Here is a 26,038-nt window from a genome sequence, read left to right as displayed (position 1 = left end):
GCCCTGACTTCTTTTCATGACGCACCACGGACGTCCTGGGAATTGAGGCTCCCGTGGGTTTGTTCAGAAGACACATTTCACTCAAACCACTCAGACAGTCTAGTCATGCTCCCGTCTCCGCGCTTGGAAGTCGCTGCTCTGTTCCCATGAATATCAAGGTGCAACTCGAAGCAAGAGGATACGATGATAAGGTGTTGAGTGTGAAATAAGTCCCATCAAGACATTACCCCCCCCCACACACACACACACACACAAACACACACAAACACACAAACACAATGAGAATGATGTGCTTGGAAGCAGATCAATGCTTCAGATGCCATTTTATGAGCGGTACGAAAGAGCCTGGATATTTCCAAGAGTAGTCCTGTCAGTTGTGCACACACACACACACACACATACACACACACACACACACACACACACACATGCACTCAGAGCGTTTACCAAGGTAAAAGTTGTTCTGTGGCATCGAGCAATCGGGCAAGATTACCCAGTCTAATCACATCCTGCGACCGAGAACTGCCTCCACTGCCTCCGCAGGATTCTGGGATTTCAAAGTCAAGGTAACGCGAACCAAACTGGATTCTAATTAAAGTTGACATCAGGTGCCTCGTGCTCCTTCCCCCACCCCTCCTCCTCCTCCTCCTCTGGCTTTCATCTAAATGATTCATGCAGAGAACACCAGGCCTTTCATGCCGTTAGGTCCTCACAAAGGAATAATATCTTGATCACACAGAGCAACCACAGACAGATTCACAATGACACCGGCACTGTGTCTGTTGCGCCGGCTCATGTCAAGTTATGTCAGAGTGATGCTGAGGCGCTCGGCTGAGGTCCTGTTTTATTTTTGTATTTGTTATGTGCGTTGTTGTTTCCGCAGATATTCACGCTGGCAAATGCGAGAGAGTAAATTAAATCACGGGCTTAAAATAGTTCTCTAATCAAATCATGCGGCATCATGAAGACAAAACACAACAAAATGCATCGGTTTCCAGGTGCGGTAATTTCTGAACCTGCTGCGAACCTGACGCGATTGTTTGGAAATGAATGTGACAAGTGTGTGTCGGCCATATGTTGTGTGGCTGGAACGTCAGGCTTATGGACTTTAGCTCAGAGTAAAAGCATCAGCTAAATGCCTGAAGGACAAATGAAACCCTTCCCCCAAACTGCCGCGGATACAGGTAGGCTAAGTAATTGCTGAATACAGAGATAAATACTTTGCAGGTCTTTTTTTCCCCCCTTTATAAGTGGGGAGAGGATTTATCTCTGTGTGAGAAAAGCCTGCCTTGAATTAAAGATGAGCTCCCCCGGCCTTTTGTCAAGCTATTGTGAACAACACAGCGTACGGTACACAATAACGACAGGTATATAAAAATAGGTTTGGTATAATGGTTTCTGCTTTTTTTGGGGGGAGAAGCTGAACCGACCTCCTGTGACATGGAAATGCTTCCACGACGAGAAAGAGATGTTTTTGTTATTATTTACATTTGAGCTGCAGGTGGAAAATCTTGATTCGGAAAAATCTGCAAATTAGTTTAACAACTTTAACCAGGATGGCGTCAACTTTTTGGTTTTATAACGTCTTGACCTCAGTTATAAACAAGGTTTAAAGGTTACTGAAGAGATGTTTTAAAACGTGACACTATGGAAACTTAGAACATTGTCTGTTTGTTTGTTTGCGTCATGGCAGACGACAAAATGTGAGCGTCATCTGGACTCGTCTTCCCCGACTGTGGTTGACTTGCTGAGGGTTATTTTATTTTCACTCTTGCTTTTCCCTCGTGCTTGACTTGACTTTAATCCGGACTGACAGTAAATCACAATCACCATACGAGAAACAGTTCAGGAAATGAGGCTGAACACATGAAATTCAGAGGACGTGTTCTATGGTCACGCAGTCACACCTTTGTCCCTCGGATATTGGAAACACTCTGCAAAATGAAGTGGAATCATTGTAGTCAGAATTTTCTGAAGATTGAATTAGAGTTATTAGGAGGATCAGTGGCACGGTGGTGCAGCGGAGGGAACGGTTGTTTGTCTCTGTATTTTTTAACCTTTGTTTGGCTGGCGACCTGCTCACAGTTAATACCTGAGTGTAAAGTAGGAAGTAAAGGTCATCAGGGCGGTTAGCTAAGTTTCACGTCACCACTGGGAACAAGGAAAACAGCTTGACTGACTCTGACCACAAATTACGAAATCCACCTCCGAGCATCCTTAAAGCTCATTACTTAAAAACACACATATATATCTTCTCTGTTTAAGGGGAAAAACAACCCAAAAATATTCCTACATTCTTATTTGAATGTTTCATGAAGTGGAATGGCACCCAGCTGAGCGCCTACCAGCGCCAAACTCAAGCATTCCCCTCGAATTCAATCAAGCTGCACCAAATAACACACACTCGTGGAGATCAGCCCGGTAACGACGCCGGATTTCTTTCATCAAGATCCATGAATTACTCCTTTAGGAAACGTCTGAAGATTCTGGTGATGGTATCTTCAGAGAGCCTGTGGCCAGCTGGACCTGCTCGTGGTCCATTAGTCGGTTGGAACTCGAAAAGCTTCCTGGATGAAACTTCTTCAAGAAACACAAACAAGTCCAGTTGCCCACATACACAAATAACTCATTTCACAATGTTTATTACATGTCTGCATCCAGAGTTCCATCAAGTTTCATGGAAGAGCATTATCATGATAATCCTGCTGACAAACAGACAAAAAATACCATATCGTCAGTAACCTCTTTGAAGGAGGTACTAAAGTTTTAACTAGATTTGGTTTGGCTGCTCTAGTCCAGATTAAGAACCTAGTCCTTCAACATCCATTATGCTATGGTGTTACACAATTAATAAACAACAATTAATAAACAACATTTTCTTGGGATATCGCCTGTTTGAAGAAACCCAGAGAGATGAGACCTTATCATAACTTGAGTCAAACGCTTTGCCCTTTCTTTCACCTCCTCTCGAAAAACACAAACGACACTTTAAATAATAAATGTATCAAATGTAAACATCCGCTACAAACTGTGCTGCTCATCAGGATCCTCCCTGTTGGGGGAGCATGGCTGTGTGTGTGTTTCATCTGCAACACGCAGCCATGAGGCACGACAGCGTGTGAATACATCACATGCGGCTGATAACATTAATATTGCGCAATTAATGTTCATTAAAGTGATTTTGTTCGCCTCTCCGTTTTAATTAGGCAGAATGGAATCTCTATTCCAGATAGTGTGTGTATACGTAATGACAAAGCAAATAGAATGAACCTCCGAGCCATGACGGAACTACATTCAGTCGCCTATACACTATAGTTGCCTGCAGTAAAGGAAGGATAATTTAGTTTTCTCACGCACACACGCACACACACACACACACACACACACACACACACACACACACACACACACAAGGGGGATTGTGTTTACATTTTTTATTACACTTGTCAAGTCTAGATGAGGAAAAAGTTGTTAAAGGGGAATAGAACAGTGTTTCCATTATGTTTTTCATGTGCCCCAAGACAGTTTATTTTCTATTAGTGAACATGAACTACTGCCACCAATGGAGAGACTCCAGGATGCGGAGGTTCTTTGCCACATATCACCTGCGAACGCAAATCAAACAGGCTGCCAGACGTATGTGATGTGCGAGTCGGGGGGTTTGAATTATTATATCTGAGTCGTTGCCTTTTAACAATGTCTCCAAATTGAGGTAATTTCAATGTAATTTTGTGGATGATGAGAAGAGGACAGAGCATTTATTCATACTTCTGTTCGTCGGCTTTGATTCACTGTAGCCACGTCTCAGGTGTGAGGCAGTTTTTCATGTAACAGCTGAGAGTAAGGAACCTATAACTCCTGCCTTAATTACCTTATTTTGGCTGCTTTCATTCCGAATGTCCGGCGCGACAACCATTTATTATAACAGATGCTCGGAGGGCTCCTGCTCAATTTGTACAAAAGTACAAGGAACCATAGCTCTTTTCAGCGGCTTATAGGTTTCTTCACAGATATAATCAAGCAGCTCTCCACAGGTCCTTCAAACCCTTTGTGAGATCCTGCACGAGTTTGTCGAAATCACCTAATGAATGTCACACAAGCCTCTTTGGCAGATAAATCAGAAAACGAAGGCTGGAAGCTCTGCTGCTATTTTGGGAAACATAGGCACAAATCCCACAATGCTCATGTCGCTGTTGGCATAAACCACACGGGTGTACAATAATTCATGTTATTTTAAAGTTTTATTCAAAAACTTAGTTTTGGACAACAGAACCCTCTTTGCTTCACAATCGTGTCTTCTATTTACATCAGAGGTCAGAGTTGGAAAATCACATCATATCAGAGTCAGAAGTTGGAAAACCCGACTTATTGTAACAGACAATACACAGCAGACAGTAAAGTACTTCCTCGGATACAAGAATAAAACATTTAAAACTCTATATGTTCAAGATAAGACGAGAGTATGAGGAGGGAAATAATGTGAAAGTCAAACATCCACTCTCACTCCCAGGGGATTCATCTTCTCTGCAGCAGCAGTGAGGAAATGGAGCTTTAGAGAGTAGCTGATTGTTCCGAAGCTCGATGTCCAGGTTCTGCTCGGATTCCAAGAAAAATCTGAGAATCTTTGGACCTTTAACTTCAGCGAGGTTTGCAAATCCTTGCAATATATTAACGCTAAGATGGGAGAGTGAGCAAGAATCTAGGATAATACTTCTACTGGGCGCAGCTCCTGAGTTTAACTCTTCTGTGTAAACTTTTCAGGTCTGAAAGGTGAAACAAGCATCTTGACCAATCACAGTCCATTTAAACTGCAGAGCTGAAGAATAGGCTTGAATTTTTTGTTGTTTTACTCCCAGAGTTGGTTTACATCATAAAAAATAGATTTTTCTCTGCACTCAAGCTTCAGCTTCTGACATTTAAAAAAGAAATCAAGAGTGACAAACTGTTAAATTAAAAATTGGGAGCTGCAGCTGCAATGATATCTACCTCTGCCAAAGAGGTGGTGTTTTTCGCCTGTGTTATTTTGCCTGTCTGTTAATCAGCAGGAAACTACTGGATGGATCACAACCAAGCTTGGTGATAGGATGCGATGTGGGTCAGGATTGAACCCACTGAACTCTGGTGCAGTAAGTTAACTCTGTCATAAGTTAACACTGGGAGATATGGTGACTTTCAACGTCTTTCATAGATTTCCCAGTAAGAAATTCATGAATCTTGATGGAAAAAGAATCAGACAAGTTTAAGGGAACTGATATTTATGAGTTTGCTCAAATTGGTGCAGATCCAAACGCAAATCTGCATCCAGTGAATTTAAATGTGGTTTCATAAGGGGACTGTCAGGGCTTTGGCAGAGGTAAGCGCTCCATTGAGGGCCCTTCTACTTTGTGTCTACGTTGCCAGACATTATCAGACTGAGAACTGAGACACTGAAGCCCGTAGTACTCTAGCTTGAAAATAGCTAGAATGGTAAAAAAGTGAAACTACATTGGTCATTGAAAATCTCCCCCAAAATCTCCCCTGTTCATTGTAATACAATCTTACACTATATATCTCTAGCCAATACAAAGCACTGGCGCTACCTGTGTATTTCATTTTGAGGCCATCACATCGTGTTCAGGCTTGTTGAGTGAAAGAGATTGTAGTTGTGTGTGTCCACTCATTTAATACACCCAAGGTCTGTGAGTCCTGGAACACCATAACTGCCATCTATTCGGGGGGGGGGGGGGGGGGGGGGGGGGGCTTGTGTCGCACGAGTTCTATTGAGAATACTGTGGTCGGATGGGTTTATAAAAGCACACAGGTACGAGGTGGACGCTGCCGGTTGTGAGGCTCAGAATCACAGCGAATGATTAACCGAGTCATAATCTTCCAGTGAATCTACAAAATAAGTCTCCAGAGGCGTATTACTGTTGATGACACTATTGATCTCAGTGAGAAATGGAGCCTTTAAAAAAAAAAAAAAAAGAAGGTCCCGCACATTTGAAAATGACTTTTTACAAGAATCTTACATTCACAGCACCCTGAGCATGAAATAATAATTGGAACGGGAATGTTTACAAAGCAAAAACCCGTGCGTTAATTTGCCTGGGACTGCATGAAAGCTCAGTCACTTCGTCTTGTCACTGCAGAAACAGGCTTAATGCATGATGACGTTAGGTGAACGCTGAGCAGACGGCTTGGTTTTCGGCTGCTTTCAATCGGCACAGTGGGAGAGGTGGGGGGGGGGGACCTTCATTCAAATCCGACGTCTCGGATGGGGTGAGTTCAGCTTGCTGTGTTTTATATTATAAAATATTTCTTCAGTGCAAGGGGTGAAAAGAAAAAAAAAATGTTTGGCTGGAATTAAGTGTTTAAAGCGAGGCAGTAAAGGTGGGTCCAGGAGGAATATCAGTCAAATGAAGAGCACAGAGGAGGTAATAACAACAATATCACATATACAATAATATAAACCACATTCTGTTTCTGCTAGGAGCCAGCCGTTCGCTTCAAGGCAGAGAATCTCCACTGCTTCCCTTCATTACTACAAGAGAGGTCCCCTCAGCAGGAGCACTCAGTTTAGAGAGACAAACAAAAAGCATGATGTAAATACTCTCAGCGGTGGAGGAGCCGCTCGACTCTCCTCTCTCCCCTTTCTCCCCATGATTAGCATTTCAAACAGTTGTTGTTTTGCATCAGGGCTCCATGCCTGTGTGCATGCCATCACAGCGTTGCAGGTGGTGGCCTGTCCAACCGGCGGAGTCGGAAAAGCAGCCTGTGTATGCGTGTGTGTGTGTGTGTTTGTGTGTTTGTGAGACTGCCTCTCTGTGGTAGGAGCTAGTCCAAAGGGATCTGACCTCTTTACAAAAGTCAGAGAACGTCTGCGGGACAGCATTGTCTACTGATGCCACCGACTGGATTCACATTGTGCGTCGCGAAAATCCACAAAATCTCTTTTTAAGTGTCTGCCACCAGGCCCATCCAAACTTTGATTGAGTGCGTCACAATGCACGCTGCATATCAAGCACCGAAGCACTGACACAGACGGCTGCATACAGGAGACGTGTGTGTGTGTGTGTGTGTGTGTGTGTGTGTGTGTGTGTGTGTGTGTGGACTGCAAGGGACATGACACTGCATCTTTTTGATCTGAAGTTAATTGCTAGTAGATTGTCCACTCCACGGGATTAACCTCGACTAACATCGTGTTCAAGCCAAAGGAAATTAAAAATAATGAGTTCCTGCGATGTAAAACTCGGCCTGCAGATATCTAATTAAATCTATATATTGTTCTTTGCTCTGTCCGCTGTCCTCTGCGTCCAGGGGTGGTGAGGTGACGGCTGCGGCCCGGGACGGGCTCGGACCAATTAGGTGGGTCCTCTGTCTGGCTACCGTGCCACCTGAAAACAGTAGGGGACAAACTGTCAATACATTTCATTTGTCCTGTTTAAGTCAATCATTTTAATAGTTTTATCTCATTTTGTAATCCCTTTTAAATGATTTTAAAATGTCATTTAAATTATATAAACACAGAAACATGTGAATCTCATGGATGAAGTATTTCACCAGGTTGGAAGTTAACTACAATACCCATCAGCCCCGGGTACTGCTGCAATGGAGAGAAAGTCAGTGAAATGTTATATTGAATTGTTATCATATATTATATCAAACCTGACACAGAATCTTTTAACGTTAAACGATTTAAGCAGCAGATTGTCTCTTTTCAGTTGTGTCCACGCTTCATCTCTAGCTCTCACCCGTCAGTAGCAGATCATGTGACAAAATTTGAAGTGTGATGAATGGCTGTTGCCAAAATATAGGTTGGGAGTAGTGACCTGAACATTTTATCAAAGACCACATTTTTTTGTGACGTTATTTTATAATTTGGATTCAAGACCAGGAAAGTTCTTGTAGATCGAACCATCAAGTGCTCCCACTGTGAGTCACGTTCCTTTTTCTATGGAAAAATAATGCTCCTCCCACGCAACTCTAATGTCCAATCAGAGTAAAAGTGCACGAAAAAAACACGTGTTATTTCAATGCACGACGTGTTAAGCCTGTCCATCTAACTAGCTCACCACTAATAACAGTAATAGAAGAAAGAACACCACTTGTACAGTTTTTTTTTCAATTTACATTACCCTGCCTGGTCAACGTGGAGGAAATTAGCCACTTCAGAGCTGTTGGGTTTTTCACATGAGTTTAAATAGCTGGATAGCTGCCATGTGACTATCCTCAGCATGTTGCTGATTACATTTTAGTACCGACTATTATCTATAACTAACGATAGCTCTAGGTTAATAATGCTGCTTCTTGATTTGCATTCTCTAAACGGATCATTAGCTCGTTTGGATGCTGACTTTCACCCTCGGAAAAGTAGAGCCAGTGAATAGTTTTCTATTATGAACTGCACATGTACAGTCAATGGCATAGCAACGGTAAAAAAAGAGAAAAAGTTCAAGTCTACTGTTTCTTCTGTTGTTTAATCTGATGACCCCTGGAAGCCATTGATCAGGGGCCACATGCTGCCACTGCTCACTTCCCTATGTTCCACTGCATATCAGGAGAAAGTGTACTTCTAAGTGCAGTGGCGTTTCCTTTGGCCGTCAGATTTAATTACATGGGTTTTAGTTTTCAGCATCGGTTTACAGCATATTTCATGTTTGTCCTCGTGGCCCCGTCGTTCAACAGATTATGGAATTAGGTTTCCTGAGCCCACTGTTCGTCGTGGAGAGCAGGACGGATGATATGGCCGACGGGAGCGATGATTATTAGGGTTGATCGTGGAATCTTTGGGCATCAAAGAAGAGCTTACTAAAATAACGCATCATGATGAGCGTCCACAAGTCTGTCAGCCGCAGTTTGCGTTTAAGAGATTTATCATAGGGCTGCGTTTAAGCATCTATAAATAACGTGTGTTCAACTAAAGCCATTTTGTGTCATGGCTTCTGCACAGGGCGGCTTCTGCACACTAACTCAGGCCTTGGCCTCACCTTTGTGGTCTTCACTTTGTTCCCGGAGATGCACGACCAGCCGGTGAGGTCAGGGAGAACTCGGCACTCCTCCCCCTCCAGACACGGCTCCATTTTACACCACCACTTCTGACGCACAACAGAGGCTGGAGAAAAACACACCTCAGCTGAAGGTCACTTTTTTAAGATGAAAAGACTTCAAAAAAACTTGAGTTGTTAGGAATAAAAAAAATAAATAAACATCTCAATCACACGTCACACTCCTTCACCCGGACTCCGGAGGAAACTGACTAACCTGATTCCACTTTGACAAATAAGATATTCATGTCATGTCAGAGTATTTCGGGGTAAGTGAGGGAGAAGAGGGTGCGGGTAATATTACCATCAACACAAGAGGGCCGAGCCCTTGTTGTCCCCGCCACCTGCCCTGGGAAGCACGAGCACTTGACTGTTTGAGAGCGTTCCTCAATCTTGTTCTTGTTGCAGCAGCGATGAGCCGCCACCACTTCACACGTCCCCGTCCTCTCCTGCGATGACCCTGAACGAGGAAATGTGGAGGGAAAGGTGACAATTTTTCATACTGACTTCTGCCTGTAAGTATGGAGGACTTCAGCACTGCAGTGAAATCACAGTGATTCACTGACACTACTACAAGGAAAGAATAAAGTACATACCCTAATCTTTTGTCACACATGTGACAAAGTAAGTAGAGCATGTACACTACAGCCCTGCTTTGGATTTTTATAAAGCTACAGCACCACCCAGTGGATTTTAAAACAATAGCACCCATGTCACGATTAAGAAAAAAAGAAAAATCACATTTTAAACCATATTATTAGCATCAATTTCCTGATTTACAGCTTCATGTGGGCAATGAACAGCACTGAGCAGATTGAACAGCACGAGGAGAAAACACCACGTCTGCTTCTGCATCATTTCACAGAAAAGCAAATAAAAAGAAATGTAGTGATGATTAAACCTCGGATGATTCACTCTGACTCCTCCAATTGAACGTGTGCAGCAGAGCAGGAGTTGAAAACAACAAAAAAGAGACCTGTGCATGTTTATTTCTAATTTAAAACGGAGATGTCTGTTTGCATGAACAACAACACCTGCAGGACTGGAAGGTTAATTCGTAAAGTGGAGCTGGAAATCAGAAAACAACCAAAGCCGAGGCCAAGACATTTCATATTTAATTATAAAACAAACAAAGCAAGGACAAATCAGAAGTTTCATATTGGATTTATCCATTTGAAGTCTCTGTTGTGGTGGTGGTGAAAATAGCTAAATACATTTAATTTAGAATTGAATTCATCTAAATGTTTCTATTTCATGTTATTCTACAAAGCTACATTTAAGGTGGATTAATAAAATGTTTCTGCGTCAGATTAACTAGAGAGAAATTATTTCTTTGCAGGTAACAATTTCAGGCTAAAATAGCATTGGATATGTTTATTGATTATAATCTAATGATTAAACCAGTTGCTCCCAAAACATTTGAGCTCCTAAGGAAACATTGTCGACTTGGAGTCAAGTCCATGATTTCTCAGTCCCCTAAACATGTCTAGTTTTTTTCATATAGACCCATTCATTATTTTTATCAAAGCCTAGTTATTATTATTTTCAGAGATATAAAGGATAATATGGAAAAATACCCAAACTCGCAACGTTCAAAAAATTGAAAAAAATATTAATTTCAAGATATTACCATTAACATTATCGTAACCACAATTATGCTGATGATATTTTACTATCTATCTATCCATCATTCATCTATCTATCTATCTATCTATCTATCTATCTATCTATCTATCTATCTATCTATCTATCTCTCTATCTCTCCATCCATCCATCCATCCATCTATCATCTATTCATCTATCCATCTATCCATCTATCCATCTATCTATCTATCTATCTATCTCTCTATCTCTCCATCCATCCATCTATCCATCTATCCATCAATCCATCTATCCATCTATCTATCTATCTCTCATCCATCCATCCATCCATCCATCCATCTATCTATCTATCTATCTATCTATCTATCTATCTATCTATCTATCTATCTATCTATCTATCTATCTATCTATCTATCTATCTATCTATCTATCTATCTATCTATCTATCTATCTATCTATCTATCTATCTATCTATCTATCTATCTCTCATCCATCCATCCATCCATCCATCTATCTATCTATCTATCTATCTATCTATCTATCTATCTATCTATCTATCTATCTATCTATCTATCTATCTATCTATCTATCTATCTATCTATCTATCTATCTATCTATCTATCTATCTATCTATCTATCTATCTATCTATCCATCCATCCATCCATCCATCCATCCATCCATCCATCCATCCATCCATCCATCCATCCATCCATCCATCCATCCATCCATCCATCCATCCATCCATCTATCTATCTATCTATCTATCTATCTCTCTCTCTATCTATCTATCTATCTATCTATCTATCTATCTATCTCTCATCCATCCCTCTATCCATCTATCTATCTATCTATCTATCTATCTATCTATCCATCCATCCATCCATCCATCCATCCATCCATCCATGTGCATGCTCATCAGATCCTATAAATTACTATAATACATTAAACCTCTATCATCCATGTTGTTTTCTGTCTCCAGTAAGAAGCCCATGAGTGTCAGGTCCTTGTTACTTCAGCTCGGCCCCAGGTGAGCAGGCTGGTGACCAGCAGCCGTAATGAGGCCCTCAGGACGTGTGATTGGTCTGGTTGGTCTGACACCTACCTGACTGTCCTCTGGAGCTTTGGTTGCCAGTGGACTGTCCCCGGCTGCAGAGGCTCACTATCCAGAGGAGCAGGAGACCCCAGTGTAAAGGCCGAGCCAATGAGCTCAGCTTCATGATGCCTGCACACAAAGGAAGGAGCTTTACACACACTTTCACAGAATTGGGTTAATGATGCTCCCTTTGGGGCGTGTAACCTTAAGGTACAACAATGTGCATCACTACATGCCCCTGCCTGAGATCACTGCATCTATTTGCTCAATTACGCTTCTCACGTCAGCGAGCTAAGCCACAACAAATCAAAGAAATGCCAATAAAAGCCCGATCGGAGGCCCATTTGGAGGCAGATGAGAGTCCTTACTCTCCTTCTTGAGTCATATTATCCCTGCAGCCGTAAACAACCGTGCAGCCAACGCTAAACTCTCCCTGCAGAACACGTCGCTCTCTGTGCGTGAGTCACAGGAGAAACTGGGACGTGGAATTGTCACATTATACAGCAAAAAACAAACGCACAACACAAACAACCCCAGATGCAACACACTGCTATCATCAGTTACATTTGTAATCAATTAGCAAATAATCATTGAGTGAACAAAACAGCAAAATATAGGTCGGCTTTGAGCGTCAAAACGTCAAAATAACAAATTGAATTTGAGATTTTTTCTACATTGGAAAAATTGGAACCTGCAAATGTTTGGCATTTTTACTTAAAAACTCACTTTTCATTGACTATCGCCACATCTACTGCATTTTGAATTGATTAGTAAAGTCAAAGAAGTTTTATGCTCATTTGCATTCAGTGATAAAACCATAGGCCTCTTCCTTGTTAATCAACAACTAAATGTTCATTAAGTAATAAAACACTATACCAGCACCTGCTATGAACCTATTTATTTTATCAGCACCTTAAAAGTGGTCAAAATTCAAATGTATTACATTTAATTGGAGAATAAACAAACAATAACATCAAAAATTAAGATTGGATCTTACTCCATGTTTTTTCTGTTTCTATGTCTCTAACGCAATTTGTAAACATATTTTTTGAAAAGATATATACCAATAAAGTTTATTATCATTATTATTATGCTTGTTGTTGTTGTTTTGGTTTTAGTTTTTCTTAAACTGGACTAGAAATAAAGACAAAGAGGGAAATCCATATGTTCCTACCTCAGGTTATTGATTCTACATTATGATCCTCTGCTGAAGCCTCGGTCGGTGTCTGTGCTGACATCACTCACACCATCATCTCGACGAGGAGCCACAGGTTCACTTCCGACTCTTCACCTCCAACTTCCCTGCGTCCGCTGCAGACTCCACTGCGACGAGGAGCGTGATCTCTGTGCAGCAGGTGAGCAGCGTCTCTTCCTGGAGTCAGTGCAGGTGATGATGGGATTTCTCCTGCAGGACGTGATGTGTTGTTCTGTGAACACACACCCTCACACACACACAGACTCTCTCACACACACACACACACTGAGGAGAGAGTACATGTCAGCTCCTCCCGTCCGGAGGAAATTAAAACTTAATCGAGGCAGAAACCATCTGTCTGCTGGTCAGCGAGCGGCCACTTTCATTAGCGCCATAAGAAGCTTAGACAGAGAGAGAAGTGACGGGCTGTCAGTCAGAGGATCAGCTGCAGCTGGAGGAGAAACACAAGTTCTCCGCTCGGATTTGGTGACGCAGAATTACAGTGTTTGCTATTGTTGTTACTGAGTTGAAAGGGAAATGGAAAAGTAGACTGTTGTCCCTTATTACTGAGTCTGGTTTTAAACTTGATTTGTGAGGATGAGTGTTTATGTGCTGGATTATTCACTATATGTAATAATAATAATAATAATCATCATCATCATCATCATAATAATAATAATAATAATGAGCCTAAAATGTCACTTCCTGATATATCCCACATCTATATGTTGTGTCATATCTTGTTCTAAAAAGACTGTAGATGTAGAGAAAAACTGTACTTTTATTTTTGACTTTTTATTTTCTTCTCTCTTTTCTTTATTTCTTGTTCCACTCTCGTTTTATCTGTAATATTTTCTGTTATTATTCATTTATCTACATGTTAATTTGCATGTGCCTATAGAGCACATCTCTGCTCCAGTAAAGTTTATATTTATAGGTATATGTAATGCTCTTTCTTTACTTAACTTCAACTTCAATGTGCAAGATCCCTTAGGTGGATTTTTTTTTTAATCTTTGCTATTTATGAACAACACTAATAAAGGGTTTAAAAGTTTCCACTGTAAGAACGCTAACAGTCCCTTGGTGTATTTTCCAGTTTAATCAAACTGTACAATTGTGTATATTTTCTTTGAGTTTCTATTCCTTGGATTGACAATTGTCACTTGTGTAACTCTAATCTTAATTTATATTTCTTCAAAGAGATTTAAAAAAACCTCTTGTGTTTTGGGTGTTATACAGATTAAATGCTTTCAGAATAACAGTGGAGCTGCTCTGTTGCTTCTAGATAACAGGCCACAGTGAACTTTACAGGAAGAGCCAGTGCAAACTCCATGTGTGGAGTCACTGAGGTCTTTTAGATGCAGGGGGCTCTCCTGAAGACCTTTTTAATGACTCTGTGGATCAGCAGCATCTCGCCTGCTGACAGGAGGAGACGGGACAGCCTCATTAGGAAGGACACCTCAGTCTCTGAACGTCCCCCTGACCCGGTGGAGGTCGTCTCTGCTGGAAAACCACTCACACCCTGAAGGAGAGGTGTCACCAGTCTGACCTTCCTAACTATCAGAATTACCACCACTGTGCAATACTCGTTTATCTGTCTGCACAATTATATCTGGGTAAAACTTTATATATTGTTAATACAATCTCTATTTTCTTGTGTTTATGATGCAGGTTTCATATTTTAAACCTGCATCATATTTTGATGCAGGTGACACAGATAATGATTAAATCAATTACTAATAAACAATTATTATCTCTTACTTGAATTTCTGACACTGGGATTTGTTTTGGTTTATTTTTCTTCACTAGTTTTCTTATTCACATATTTTGTTTGAGCATGTTTAATGAATTAATGAAAATAACTCATGTCTTATCTGAGTGGAGAAAACAACGAATACTTCTGGTGAAATAGGCTTTGTTTACAACCAATATAATAAAACTTTATTAGAGGAGAGCGCACATAAGTATTCTCATCACTTGACTTGCAGGTAAATCGCAAGAATATAAGTCAGCACGGGTCAAATACACAAAGGAGTAAACATCATAACAAATACAAAAAAAAAACATTTCTCCCAACAACCGATCCTGTTCCACATGTAAGCCTGGACTCATTTATATCATAATCATATCAAAATGTGCAACCGCAACATCTCCAGACGTCACACCCGCCTCGGATGCTTCGGCCCAGTTGATGTCAGTGCTGCGCGTTGTGCTCAGTTGGTGAAATTGAGCTTGAAGAGAACCGTCTGTGGTGTGGTGACATCTGCCACGGCTAGCTCCTGACCGTCCGACAAGCCCAGCTCTGTGTCGGAGGAAAGAAACACTGATCTGTGAATCTCAGCAGGTCAAAAGGTCGCGTTTGATCCGACTGGAGCATCTCTCCTTATTACCTTTCAAAGTCTTGCAGAGGTTTGGTCTGGTTCGCTCCTCGATGGATTTAACAGACTGGAATTAAGAAAGGAAGCATAGCGTTATTATAGGTGGTGATAAAAAGGGACCAAACACCACGAATCATTCAGAAAGACGAAGATTACCTGCAAATACAGTGTCTTATTTTTCCCCTCCAGAGTCGTTGTGATAGCCGGGGACTTCATTTGTCTGGAAAACATTTACACACACAATCCTAACATGATTATCTCCAGCGAGGAGGTTGTGTTTTCATCAGTTTTTGTTTGTTCTGGATGGATTCCAATAACATTTTGTGGAGGAGTGGGAAATGGTCCAAAGGCAGAACCCATTACATTTTGGAGCAGATCTGAATAAATGTGCGAATCTAGGAACTTTTCACTTTCTTTGAAGCGTTTCCCAACTGAATTAATTGTGACGGGTACAGAGCCTAACGAGTGAAACTGTTGGGTCTGACTGTCTGGGTGCACGGGAAAAACATTATGGACGTTCGAGCAAGCAAGAACAAAGTAGGCGAGCTGTCGTGGCTCTTGAAGCATTGGAAAGTGTTTCTCTGAATACTCACAGAGAGGCGTTCTCTGTCAGGTACTCTAAAACCTCCTGTAACTTTGCAGAAGGGGGGAATTGGAGATCTTGAGGCACCTGGCTGCACGCGGAGCAATTTTCCTGCAAATCAAAGAGGATGCAGAGTAAACTGTTTGTTCTCTGTGCGGAGAAATGACACCAACGTGTCATACATTTCAATAAGGGCCGAACAAACCTTCCGCTCGGCTTCAAAGGTGTAGGTGTACAGTCCATCCACGTCATTAAAGACCATGTAATTATTTAAAGGAATATAGGCGCTGAAAAGATAAAATCATTAGGTGAGTAAGTCATTTTAATTTGAAAAGGGTTAGGGTTAACAGATAATTGAGATGAGATAATCAGGACAAGTGTTTCTTTGCTACCGACCTTGTAGCGATTTTAAAAACTTCAGTGGCGCAGGAAGCTGTGGAGAACAGAAGCAAAATGAGTTGACTGAGCTGTGTAAATGAACAATTAGTCATAATTGTTTTCTTTTAAATATATATGTATTATAAAAAACTATATTTTTGGATCACGCTTTACCTCATTGAGAGGCAAACTTTGATTTCTTAAGTATAAAATCTGACAATGTTTTTTATAACTATGGTAAATAAATCATTATTGGTGTAAACACTATTTGTGCCACTTTACCATTGTAACATAAGTAACAACAGGTGGCTCAGCAATCTTTTCTTTCAAGTGTTTAAAACCAGTAAATGTATTTGAATCCAACATTTCAATATCACCCCTTAAAATACATGTGGACCTTGCAATTAACTGACATTATACAGCAGCAGCATTAGTTCTTTTGCATCACTTTTGAGTGAACAATATACACAGATCATCTTTTAAAATACCGCCCAAATGTAAAATAACCGTATTACTTAAACAACATCATCTCTTAACTTACTTAACTTATTCCTACTGTATTATCCCACCTATAGTCTATTCATATTTTTATATATTTATCTTGCTCTTAGTGTATTCATCATTCTTTTATAATACCTTACCTCTTAATACTGTTCATATTTATATTCCATGTATATTTCTAACTGTACTTCATATTTATTTACATATTCCATCTCTGCACTTTAACTGCCATTTTTTTGCACTTCTGGTTAGATACTAAACCGCATTTCGTTGTATATGTACTTGTACTGTGCAATGACAATAAAGTTGAATCTAATCTAATCTAATCTCTTCCTAGCAACAACTACTGCCACAAAAAAAGGTTGAAGTTTCATACCAGCGATAACAGCGTTGGTTGATGCCACAGCAGGAATGATCCTCTTCACAACTCCTGTGACAGAAGAAACAGACACTGATTAAACACCATCACAGTATTAGAGCTACTTGAGAACCAGAGCCGTCAATTACGGTGAGAAATGTATCCGTTCCACTTAAACAAAGACTGATGTGGCGCATTAGCTTTGAATATAATGGCTGCATTTTAGTTTTATCACTCTGTTCACCTTGAGTGAGCCTGTATGTCACTCCTGTGATGGAAAACTCTGCAGATCTTTCCCGGGCTCTTTCAAACACCCACTGGATGTGTTCTGGGTTGTCTCCATCCAAGCTGATTTCTAGAGAAGGAGAAGATGCTGCTTGTTAAGACTGTACTGTCATAATGATCACAGGTGAAAGGCTGCATGACTTATACTTATAAATAAGAGAATATTAGAGCTCACCTCCAAACGGGTTTTCTTTTGACCACTGTAAGATCCGGGCATATTCGATGCAATGTTCTGGAAGCCGTGGCATCGACGCAATGGTGCACATGGGGAAATTAATCTGTTGATTGTAAAATATAAATTAAGGTCAAAAGAGAAAAGCATCTGACAGCAGTAGTGTTGCTGGGAGAGGAAACAAGAGCTCACGTAAAAATCTCAACTTTATTTCATATCAATTTTTTCTTGTTGTTTTCTTGTGTGTGTATGTGTGTGTTTGTCTGTATGTGTGTGTGTTTGTGTGTGTCTTTAGTGCGAAACAGTCACTGCTATCCTGGTACCGCTTCTTTTCTGCCAGTTTCTGTTGATGGTGTTCTTTTCTGTGCCTTGTTATTCTGGCAGCTATTTTTGCATTATGCCCCAAGTCATTTATTTCCCCTCCGCCCCCCCACCGAACAGACACTGCTGTTGCTGCAGGTGAAAATGTAAAACATCACCTCCTCTGCACCTCCAAATTCTTTCCCTCTCCCAAAAACACACGCTGAGCTGCCGACACTTCTGTAAAGTTGATTAATTATCCTTCCTCCCTATGTGTGTTGAAATGACTCTTAACAGTGACAGTGTGAGTGGAAGTAGACTGGACCTGTGGCGGGTAGAGCTCCAGCGTGCAGTCGATGCACGCGGTCATGCCGGGCAGAATGACGCGGGCGTTTCCTTTAAAGCCCTCGGTTCCTCCGTCTATTAGCGGAATGATGGAGCTGGGATCCAAGACCCTGTCGTCATAACTCAGGAGGGAGATCTAATAAAGGGCGGCAATACAATAATAACTCAACACAGCTTGTCTTCTGAAACACAAAAGTAAATCACGTAAAAGCAAACAGTGAAAATATCAAATTGAATTTCTCTTTCCTACCAGCATCCCGTTCATCCAGCGTCGGGCGATGATGGAGTCCAGTCCACAGACAATGATGTGGAACTCTGCAAAGTCAAGAGCCATTTTATTTTAAACCAATGAGGTGTTTATTTGGGTGAACTCTGCTAATGCATGCAAGAGAAACGCACTTACCCCTGTAGAAGGAATCATCAAAGTCTTGGATCTTTTTAAAGTGGCTGCATGTTATTAATAAGGAATGAAAATCACGATCAAGCTGGTTTCACTTCACGTCTGCGATGCTGTGGAATCTGCTGCTGAAAAGGATACGGGACGACTTTACATCCGGGGATACGACTGTTGATGAAGTCAGCAGCCACCTCCGCCTTCGGGCGTCCGACATCTTTGGGCCTGAATCAAAGTGTAAAGCAGGTGATTACAAAGAGGTTTGATCACAGAGGGGTTAACCCAGTGCCTCATTCAGAGAGAAACCAAGAAAGTACCTGTAAGTTTAGGCACCACAGCAATTCAGAGAAAAATATTGATATCTTGGTACTTTTGTTTATAGGGACTGAATACTTCCATTGTAGTTTAATTAATGTCATATATTAAATGGCGTGGTTACTGAGGACTTTAAGGCTTTAATATAATATTTAAGATATTAATGACTACCTCACAACCCCCCCCCCCTATATTAGGAGCTAAAATGTTTTATTCAAATGCTAAGCTTGTCAAATATTAAACGATTGTAAGGATAACTAAAAGATGAGGTGGAGCCCACCTGAAAAGAAACTGCCTGTTGAGGTTGGACACATCGATGGTATCCATGTCCACCACGTGGATCAGGCGAAACCCAGACAGAGCCTTGAAACACAACGAGACAATGTGAGGACTAACACAATAGGTTTCACTCAGGTTACAGTCAAGGGAGTGCATTTATACGTGAGGTGGATCAAAGTTACTTCTTACCAGGTTTTTGAGAAGCTCACATCCGAGTCCTCCTGCGCCGATGACCAGAATCTTACAGGTCTCCAACAAAAACTGAAGAGACTGACAAAGAGAAGCATCAGTGTGTTTTCAGAACTTGTGATGTATGAACTGCATGCAGTCGGCTTCATGAAGGTATTTCTGTGTCACCTCGGTGCTCGGCTCGAAGTCGGGATGAGTGAACGGGCCGGGTCGCTCCAAAAACTTCTTCACGTGATTCCACCTGCCCTCCCAGTCACAACCACTGTCCCTGTGTCCGCCATCTACAGCCATTCTGGACACACAACGCACCAAGACACACTCAACTTGTACTATAACTCACACAAGGGCATTTCTCCCAACTCATCACTGTTTATTTTTCCATTTTCCCAGGTAGAAATTTCCTGAATGAGAGAAAACCACTAAAACTGACCAATACAACTTCAAAATGTTCCTATATTTCATGATCACCCAGCAATCTGTAGAACTGTGAGTTGGTCCCAAATACCTGGACTTACTGGGGGAGGGGGGGGGTCGTAATCTAGCCGAACGGAGGTCTATGCATGAATCTCAAAACTGGACAGTGAACGTCTCATCGCGCACCTCCAACTGTGTAATCGTGTTTTGTTAAAGTCCTTCATTCTATCCCAAATGAAAAAAATTATAAATACTGTACTGGTTTTATTTCTAATGTCACGCTACTCACACTATTTGCACCATTTCTAACGGTGAATAGCTTTTTGCACATCACAATATGTTCTTATATTTATGTGCACACTGTTTTTCTACTTGCTCGTACAACCACCTTGTGCAACTTTAAAACGTTTCTACACAAACCACTACAGCAAAAGTTGTAGATCATGGACAACTCTTGTCTACCTCATTCTGACTTGTCAGCTAGTGTAACAACTGACTACCCCCAGTGTGTGTGTGTATCATTAAGTGTTATTTTATCTGACATAAAGATTATTATTATTCTTATCAATGTCATTCGTGCATTGCATTTTGGGATATTCAATTGACAACAACAACTCAAACCCTGCTGTGCACTGATGTGTGCTGTAGCATTAGTGCCCAGGCACGATGTGCACGTTTCTGCAGTATTTGCAGCAGAGCAGGGTCTCAGTGTTGTGTGCTCGGCTTCCCAGTGTATATTGAACATTAGCACAAACATCTGACTGGTTCATTCAAGCTGGTAATGGTCTGAATGGTGTGTGTTGGTGTCTCCTGGCCCAGCAGAAGCTGCTCTCTGCTGCCGGACCTTCATTTCGCATTCGTCACTAACTTCTCAGTCAGGTCCTCTATTCGCCTTCTTTTCTTCTCCCTGGAAGGACAGAGGACAACACGTGAGGACAGTGCACCGGGACGGTCACACTCAGGTAACATCACGGGGGGTTTTCTCCTGCATTGACACTTACGGCTCGTCGGCATCCGCCATTCTTTCACGGTCCCATGTCCTCGATTGGGACTGGCGCGTTCACGAGCGTCAAAGCTGCGGAGCTCGCGACACCCGGAAGTGGCAGAGGTGCAGGGGAAGTATTTAAAGAGACACACCGAATAATCCAACATGTGAAATGTGTAACATGAAAATAAAAAACTGCATTCAAATGTAGGACAAATTAAATACAACAATAAAAATAGTTTTCCACAAATTCCGTTTGCTAAAAACACAAGTTAGCATTTGTCCACATGTATCTATAAGTTCAAATTCTAAACAACTTTATTTGTTGCCAGAGGACAATTGGGTGGCAGAGAGAGCATGTCTATGACTGTAAAGGACAGTGAACAGGATAACGACTGTGAAAACTGATCCTAGTGATGTTTTCACAAGTGTGTTTCATATAAATTGTACAAATTGTTGTTTACTTTACCCTAGAATGAGCCTTTCATAAACTGGACAAACAACACAACAACCTGAACACTACGACAGGTTCTCTTTCATGTGTGTAAGGGTTAGAGTGAGGGGAGGGGTGTTCAGCTGCAACATACAACCTCACCACTAGATGTCACTTATATTCTACACACTGAACCTTTAAGGAGAACGAAGAATAAATGCACAGGAGCAGGTAGCAGCAGATGAATAAAGCAGCAGATAAATATAAATACAGATTATGAACGGTTATGTGAATACTAATAATGAAGAATATATGTACAGGATGTAAGTGGTCTAATGGAACGTAAAAGTTTGTCTGCTGCACATTCTCCAACGCAGGCCTTTAAAAAAATCATTTATTTCTTATTGATGCCAAATAGCTGTTTATAAATAGATATTTCACGTCTTATTCCTGTAAAATCCTTTCCCTTATATATGTTTACATGATTCTTCTATCCTGATGGTTTAAGCACGTGTGATCTCGCGAGACCTCTGCTCCCCCCCCCCCTCCCTTTCCGGAGCCAGTCAGCTGTTCCGTTGCAAACACCTCTCAGTGTGTGTGGGTATGTTTGTGTTCGTGAGTCTCTTCACCACACGCTGAAACCATGGCTGCCAAGATGGAGCTAGCGCCCCTCCGACCGTGGGACGACTTCTGTCCCGGGATGGACCGGTTCGCCAAACCGGACTTCGGGGATTTGACCAAGTGGAACAACCGAGTCATCAGCAACCTGATGTACTACCAGACCAATTATTTCGCTGTGGCCCTGGTGGTCTTCCTCATCGTCGGGTGAGTGGAGTGTGCTAACACAGCTAGCATCCGTGGCTCTATATGTTTCATCAGCCCTACACACACACAGAGAGAGAGTGACACACACACCCATGCACAGACACACACACCCATGCATGGTATGTCTGCAGCCATTGTTGTGCAAGCATTCAGTCTATGGTGCCATGAAGTCAGTTAACTCTGCATTTCACTTTGACAGGCCTGTAAACATGTTATTTCTTTATAATATTCACGAATAGTCATGTTAACACTGCTTCTCTAAAGGCAACATCACTCCTCACTCCTCTTTATTTAGAAATCACTACTACTAATAGTAAAGTTTATTTACAAGGCACTTTTTAGTGTTTACAAAGTGCACTAAAAAAAAGCAGGAAAATGTAAATATAAGGGAAATAACAATAAGCAGGATGCAATGTGTGACGAGGAAGCGAGACAACCATGTTTAGTTGGTGGGGAACAAGGTAGTGTTCAAATGAAATGAATAAATATAGAGCTGTGTCACATAAGAGCAGTAATATGACAATAAAAAACACATTAATAGTCTATAAACATGTGTTTTAGGAAATGATTCAGAAGAAGTCACTGACTCTCCTCAGGTAGGCCCTTCCAAGGGCCGCATGCAGGCACACAAGGGGTCAACACTTCTGTGATGGAGCCCGGCATGCTTTAAAAAGTGATCAGTAATAAAATCCTTAAAATCAATGCTGAAACAGGAGGTAGCCAATGGAGAGAAGCTTTAAGACCAGTGAGAAGCCACAGCTGCTGCTCTATGAACTGTTTCATGTCACATATGTAGGATAGGATCATTGTTAGTGCCTTAGCTTCTTAATCCAGATCACTGTTGTTAGCGGGTTGTGGCTCGATCACTCTTAGATAAAGAGGAAATTGCAGTTCTGACGAGTACAGGCCTCAATGCAGGTGTTCAGCTCCGTCCAGGAAGTAGGTCATTGTTCTTACCACCAGCAGGTTGTGCTGTTAAAGAAAAAGAGCACGCTTCCTGTTCACACATGTCATGTTTGTGCGTTCAATGCTCAGGTTCCTGAACCCGTTCGGCATGTTCCTGGGAGGAGCCGTGGTGGCCCTGGTGTTCGGAGGCTCGGTGTGGGCAGGAGAGAACAAGGCCACCGTCAAGAACTTCAAAAGGAAGAACCCCGCCCTGTTTGTCATCGGGGTCATGGCCACCAGCTACTTTGTGCTGTCGCTGTGTGGTGGTGTCATGGTGTTCATCTTCGGAATCACCTTCCCCCTGCTGTGTAAGTCTGGGCACCTTTTAATGTTTATTTCTTATCACCACGGGGGGGTTGCCAGATATCACAGGTTGGGTCTGCTTAGATCGAGGAAGTCAGATTCTGTTAAGGTTCTACAGAAGAGGATCAAGGCCGTAAGTTAATATGATGTAAATTATACTGCACACATTGACATATTAAAATCCAGGTTTCTTACAATAAAAGCTTGATCAAAATATCACATTTCATATATGCTAGATGAAGCAGATGCCTGATGTGAAATTGCGTTAAACCGTCTAAAAATTTTAAACTCATTAAAAAGTGGCAACAAAACAATTTACAACGCAATAAAATCGACCATGGAATGAAATATTTCAGTAAAATAAGCGGAATAACCGAAAACTAAGAAGCAAGAAAGCAAATAAAATCCTACTTGAAAGTATTGGATGTTTTTGCCAAATGTTAATGGGCAGGCTGTTCTGGTGGAAAAAAGAAAACTCTGGAAATATGTGCAGGCTGAGTGCCACCCAGTTTGTTTTAACCTTATGAGTTAGTCCTTGTCAATCATCTTTCTTTCAGCATTCTTTAAAACAATTCAACCAAATCCAAGTTTATTTCTTCTCTGTATCTTTTCACAAAAAAATGCAAATTGCTATATTTTATATCTAACCTTTAATTATTATAGATTTACTGCTTTGTTTAAATTGTAACTTTCCGTGCCTACAGCAGATTGCACACATGTGTTTTGCTAATGCTACTACACAAACTGTAACTGGGGGTGATGAGTCACGCAGGGCCTCATGGCTGAGGTTCCTCTGTGGGTGAACAAGTTTTTCCGATCGCCCTCACTCTGACTCACTGTAGGAATTGAACAGTACGACCAGTATCACTGATCTGCTTTCACTCAGGACCCAGACTGGGGAATAATGTCAGCACAGCAGGGGTTAGGTTCTGATCTGGAGTCAGGAGTTCAGCAGAGCAGTTTAGATAATTGACGGTTTGGGTCGTCGGCACAAATATAGCTGCTCCAACAGTGTGGCACAAGGACAAGGGAGTTTGATCGTATCCCAAAACGCCTGCCCACTGCTGTTTGTTTTGATGGGTTGCTATGTGTTGTTGATCTGGACAGAACCACAATTACTGCCTGACGTCATGCAGTCAGCGTCTGCCTGACATGTTGAAATAAAAAGATATGTCTGACCCCCCTCACACCTGCCGTCCCGAGTGGCTGCAGTATCACGTTTTGTTATTTTCCAAAGATGTTTTTCCCCGAGAAAATCATGTATACAAGTTATTCTTATGTGAATATAAATAATAACAGCAGCTTGTTTTCGGTAGTGATCCTGATCCACGCCTCTCTGAGACTGCGCAACATGAAGAACAGACTGGAGAACAAGATTGAGGGCGTCGGGCTGAAGAGGACCCCCATGAGCATCATCATGGACCTCCTGGATCAGCAGGAGGTGAAAATGAACAAGATTCAGGATTTTATTGAGAGCAAACTGAAGGAGTGAGGCTCTGTATTCCTGAGTGTGCCAAGGGAATTAAATGTCACATACAGAAAGGATTTAACATTTCCTCAGCATTATCCCACGTATCAGGTTTTTATCCTCCCACCTCTATATCCCGGAGTTTGCATTCCCATACTTTTTATCCATTTATCTTTTTTCTCATATAGGATTGTTTGGGTTTAAACTGTAAAAGATGCTTAGGCAGATTTGCACAATCACCCCTGTGCACTGGATGTTAACAGGCAATAGGCGCCAAAGATTTTCCAAAGTTTTGAGCACTTCTGTGTCAAAGAGTATTCCCAATAATATTCCCAAAACGACTAATTCCCTTGTTGACAACGCACTTTGAGTAAAACTTGAATGTTTCAACACATTGCAATTATATTTATTATTAAAACAAAGTCAGATCCTTTCAGTTTGCTACCTCAAAACGAGCGTGTTACATTTTTTCTCTCAGCACCAACGAACCTGTTAGTGAAGAGCATAACTCCTATCTCGACTCTCCAGGAGCTGTATAAATAGTGATCTGAAGCCAGTGTGCTTCTAAAGTTAACGGTATTGGCTGACTAATAAATCCTGGAGTTTAAAATATATGTCGATAAAAGCATTCCTGACCGATCAGGCTGATGTATCCCCCTCTGACCACAGCTATGCAATATTTAACAAATGAAAAAAAAAAGAATTGCAAGTTCGGCTTTATTGTTTGAATAGTATGTCATGGTATTACAATGTCTGTTGTTATTTTTTTTTATGTATTTTTATTTTCATACTTTAGCATGCAGAAATGTATAAAGTGGCTGCAGACTACAGAGTATATATCTATTTATGACTTTGGCAATGTGGCAAAAATTCTGATAAAGTAAAACATTAGTTTACCACCTTTCTGGACTAGATACAAATTATGCCATTTTCCCCCCCAAAATTGCCTTTCCTTGTACAAAAAAAATTATTATAGCTAATAAATCTGTAATCTGTAATATGTTTATCTTAAACTGCTTCTTCCTGATAGTAAAAGCAGTCGTTCTCTGTTGCTTTTTCACGCCTTGACTCCACTTTGTGCATGATGACCTCACCCGTGGCAGTTCAGATTGTTCTTGAATGCTTTATTATACACACAGCGTATTATCTCTGTTTCTATGTGACCTTTTCATTGTTGGAAAGTGAAGATGAACTCACAGAAATGGCCATGAAAACAGCTGTCCCGTGTAAAAACATTAAAGAGAACCTGATTTATGTTGCAGTTGTTTTTCAAT

At 41.3% G+C, this 26,038-nt stretch overlaps 3 protein-coding genes across 4 annotated transcripts; 1 reads left to right on the top strand and 2 right to left on the bottom strand.

Moving 5' to 3' along the window:
* Nucleotides 1-7,361: 7,361 nt before the first annotated feature.
* Nucleotides 7,362-11,843, bottom strand: LOC133957138 (chemokine-like protein TAFA-4). Its single transcript, XM_062392580.1, has 4 exons — nucleotides 11,729-11,843; nucleotides 9,328-9,483; nucleotides 8,967-9,091; nucleotides 7,362-7,373 (listed from the first exon to the last, which is right to left on the bottom strand). Exons 1-4 carry the CDS (start codon nucleotides 11,841-11,843, stop codon nucleotides 7,362-7,364), a joined length of 408 nt encoding a protein of 135 aa, XP_062248564.1.
* Nucleotides 11,844-14,828: 2,985 nt separating this feature from the next.
* On the bottom strand, nucleotides 14,829-20,957 carry LOC133956528 (NEDD8-activating enzyme E1 catalytic subunit). 2 transcript variants are annotated; one of them, XM_062391650.1, is made up of 18 exons: nucleotides 20,807-20,957; nucleotides 20,674-20,712; nucleotides 19,560-19,683; nucleotides 19,392-19,472; nucleotides 19,204-19,286; nucleotides 18,753-18,833; nucleotides 18,618-18,661; nucleotides 18,465-18,529; nucleotides 18,195-18,350; nucleotides 17,573-17,675; nucleotides 17,357-17,467; nucleotides 17,131-17,184; nucleotides 16,272-16,308; nucleotides 16,081-16,162; nucleotides 15,886-15,986; nucleotides 15,449-15,512; nucleotides 15,305-15,359; nucleotides 14,829-15,216 (listed from the first exon to the last, which is right to left on the bottom strand). In XM_062391650.1, the coding sequence occupies exons 1-18, from the start codon at nucleotides 20,824-20,826 to the stop codon at nucleotides 15,128-15,130; spliced, it is 1,389 nt and encodes a 462-aa protein (XP_062247634.1). In that variant the 5' UTR covers nucleotides 20,827-20,957; the 3' UTR covers nucleotides 14,829-15,127. The 2 variants fall into 2 exon arrangements, with proteins under 2 accessions (XP_062247634.1, XP_062247635.1); XM_062391651.1 differs by having other exon boundaries at nucleotides 20,650-20,712; nucleotides 20,807-20,903.
* An 835-nt stretch (nucleotides 20,958-21,792) lies between these two features.
* On the top strand, nucleotides 21,793-26,019 carry LOC133956529 (PRA1 family protein 3-like). Its single transcript, XM_062391652.1, has 3 exons — nucleotides 21,793-22,048; nucleotides 23,084-23,301; nucleotides 24,613-26,019. The coding sequence occupies exons 1-3, from the start codon at nucleotides 21,867-21,869 to the stop codon at nucleotides 24,786-24,788; spliced, it is 576 nt and encodes a 191-aa protein (XP_062247636.1). The 5' UTR covers nucleotides 21,793-21,866; the 3' UTR covers nucleotides 24,789-26,019.
* Nucleotides 26,020-26,038: the final 19 nt, after the last annotated feature.

The sequence above is a fragment of the Platichthys flesus genome, chromosome 7 (genome assembly GCF_949316205.1).
Source record: "Platichthys flesus chromosome 7, fPlaFle2.1, whole genome shotgun sequence".
In the NCBI taxonomy this organism is placed as follows: Eukaryota; Metazoa; Chordata; class Actinopteri; order Pleuronectiformes; family Pleuronectidae; genus Platichthys; species Platichthys flesus.
This window is presented reverse-complemented; position numbering and strand designations above follow the sequence as displayed.

Coding starts and splice junctions, on each gene's coding strand:
- LOC133957138 (XM_062392580.1), bottom strand. CDS start 11,843: ATGAAGCTGAGCTCATTGGCTCGGCCTTTACACTGGGGTCTCCTGCTC. Junction 9,484..11,728: donor AAGCTCCAGAGGACAGTCAG/GTAGGTGTCAGA, acceptor TTCCTCGTTCAG/GGTCATCGCAGGAGAGGACG. Junction 9,092..9,327: donor TCGGCCCTCTTGTGTTGATG/GTAATATTACCC, acceptor GTTTTTCTCCAG/CCTCTGTTGTGCGTCAGAAG.
- LOC133956528 (XM_062391650.1), bottom strand. CDS start 20,826: ATGGCGGATGCCGACGAGCC. Junction 20,713..20,806: donor ATGGCGGATGCCGACGAGCC/GTAAGTGTCAAT, acceptor CTGTCCTTCCAG/GGAGAAGAAAAGAAGGCGAA. Junction 15,513..15,885: donor CTGACAGAGAACGCCTCTCT/GTGAGTATTCAG, acceptor AATGTTTTCCAG/ACAAATGAAGTCCCCGGCTA.
- LOC133956529 (XM_062391652.1), top strand. CDS start 21,867: ATGGCTGCCAAGATGGAGCTAGCGCCCCTCCGACCGTGGGACGACTTC. Junction 22,049..23,083: donor GTGGTCTTCCTCATCGTCGG/GTGAGTGGAGTG, acceptor TTCAATGCTCAG/GTTCCTGAACCCGTTCGGCA. Junction 23,302..24,612: donor AATCACCTTCCCCCTGCTGT/GTAAGTCTGGGC, acceptor TGTTTTCGGTAG/TGATCCTGATCCACGCCTCT.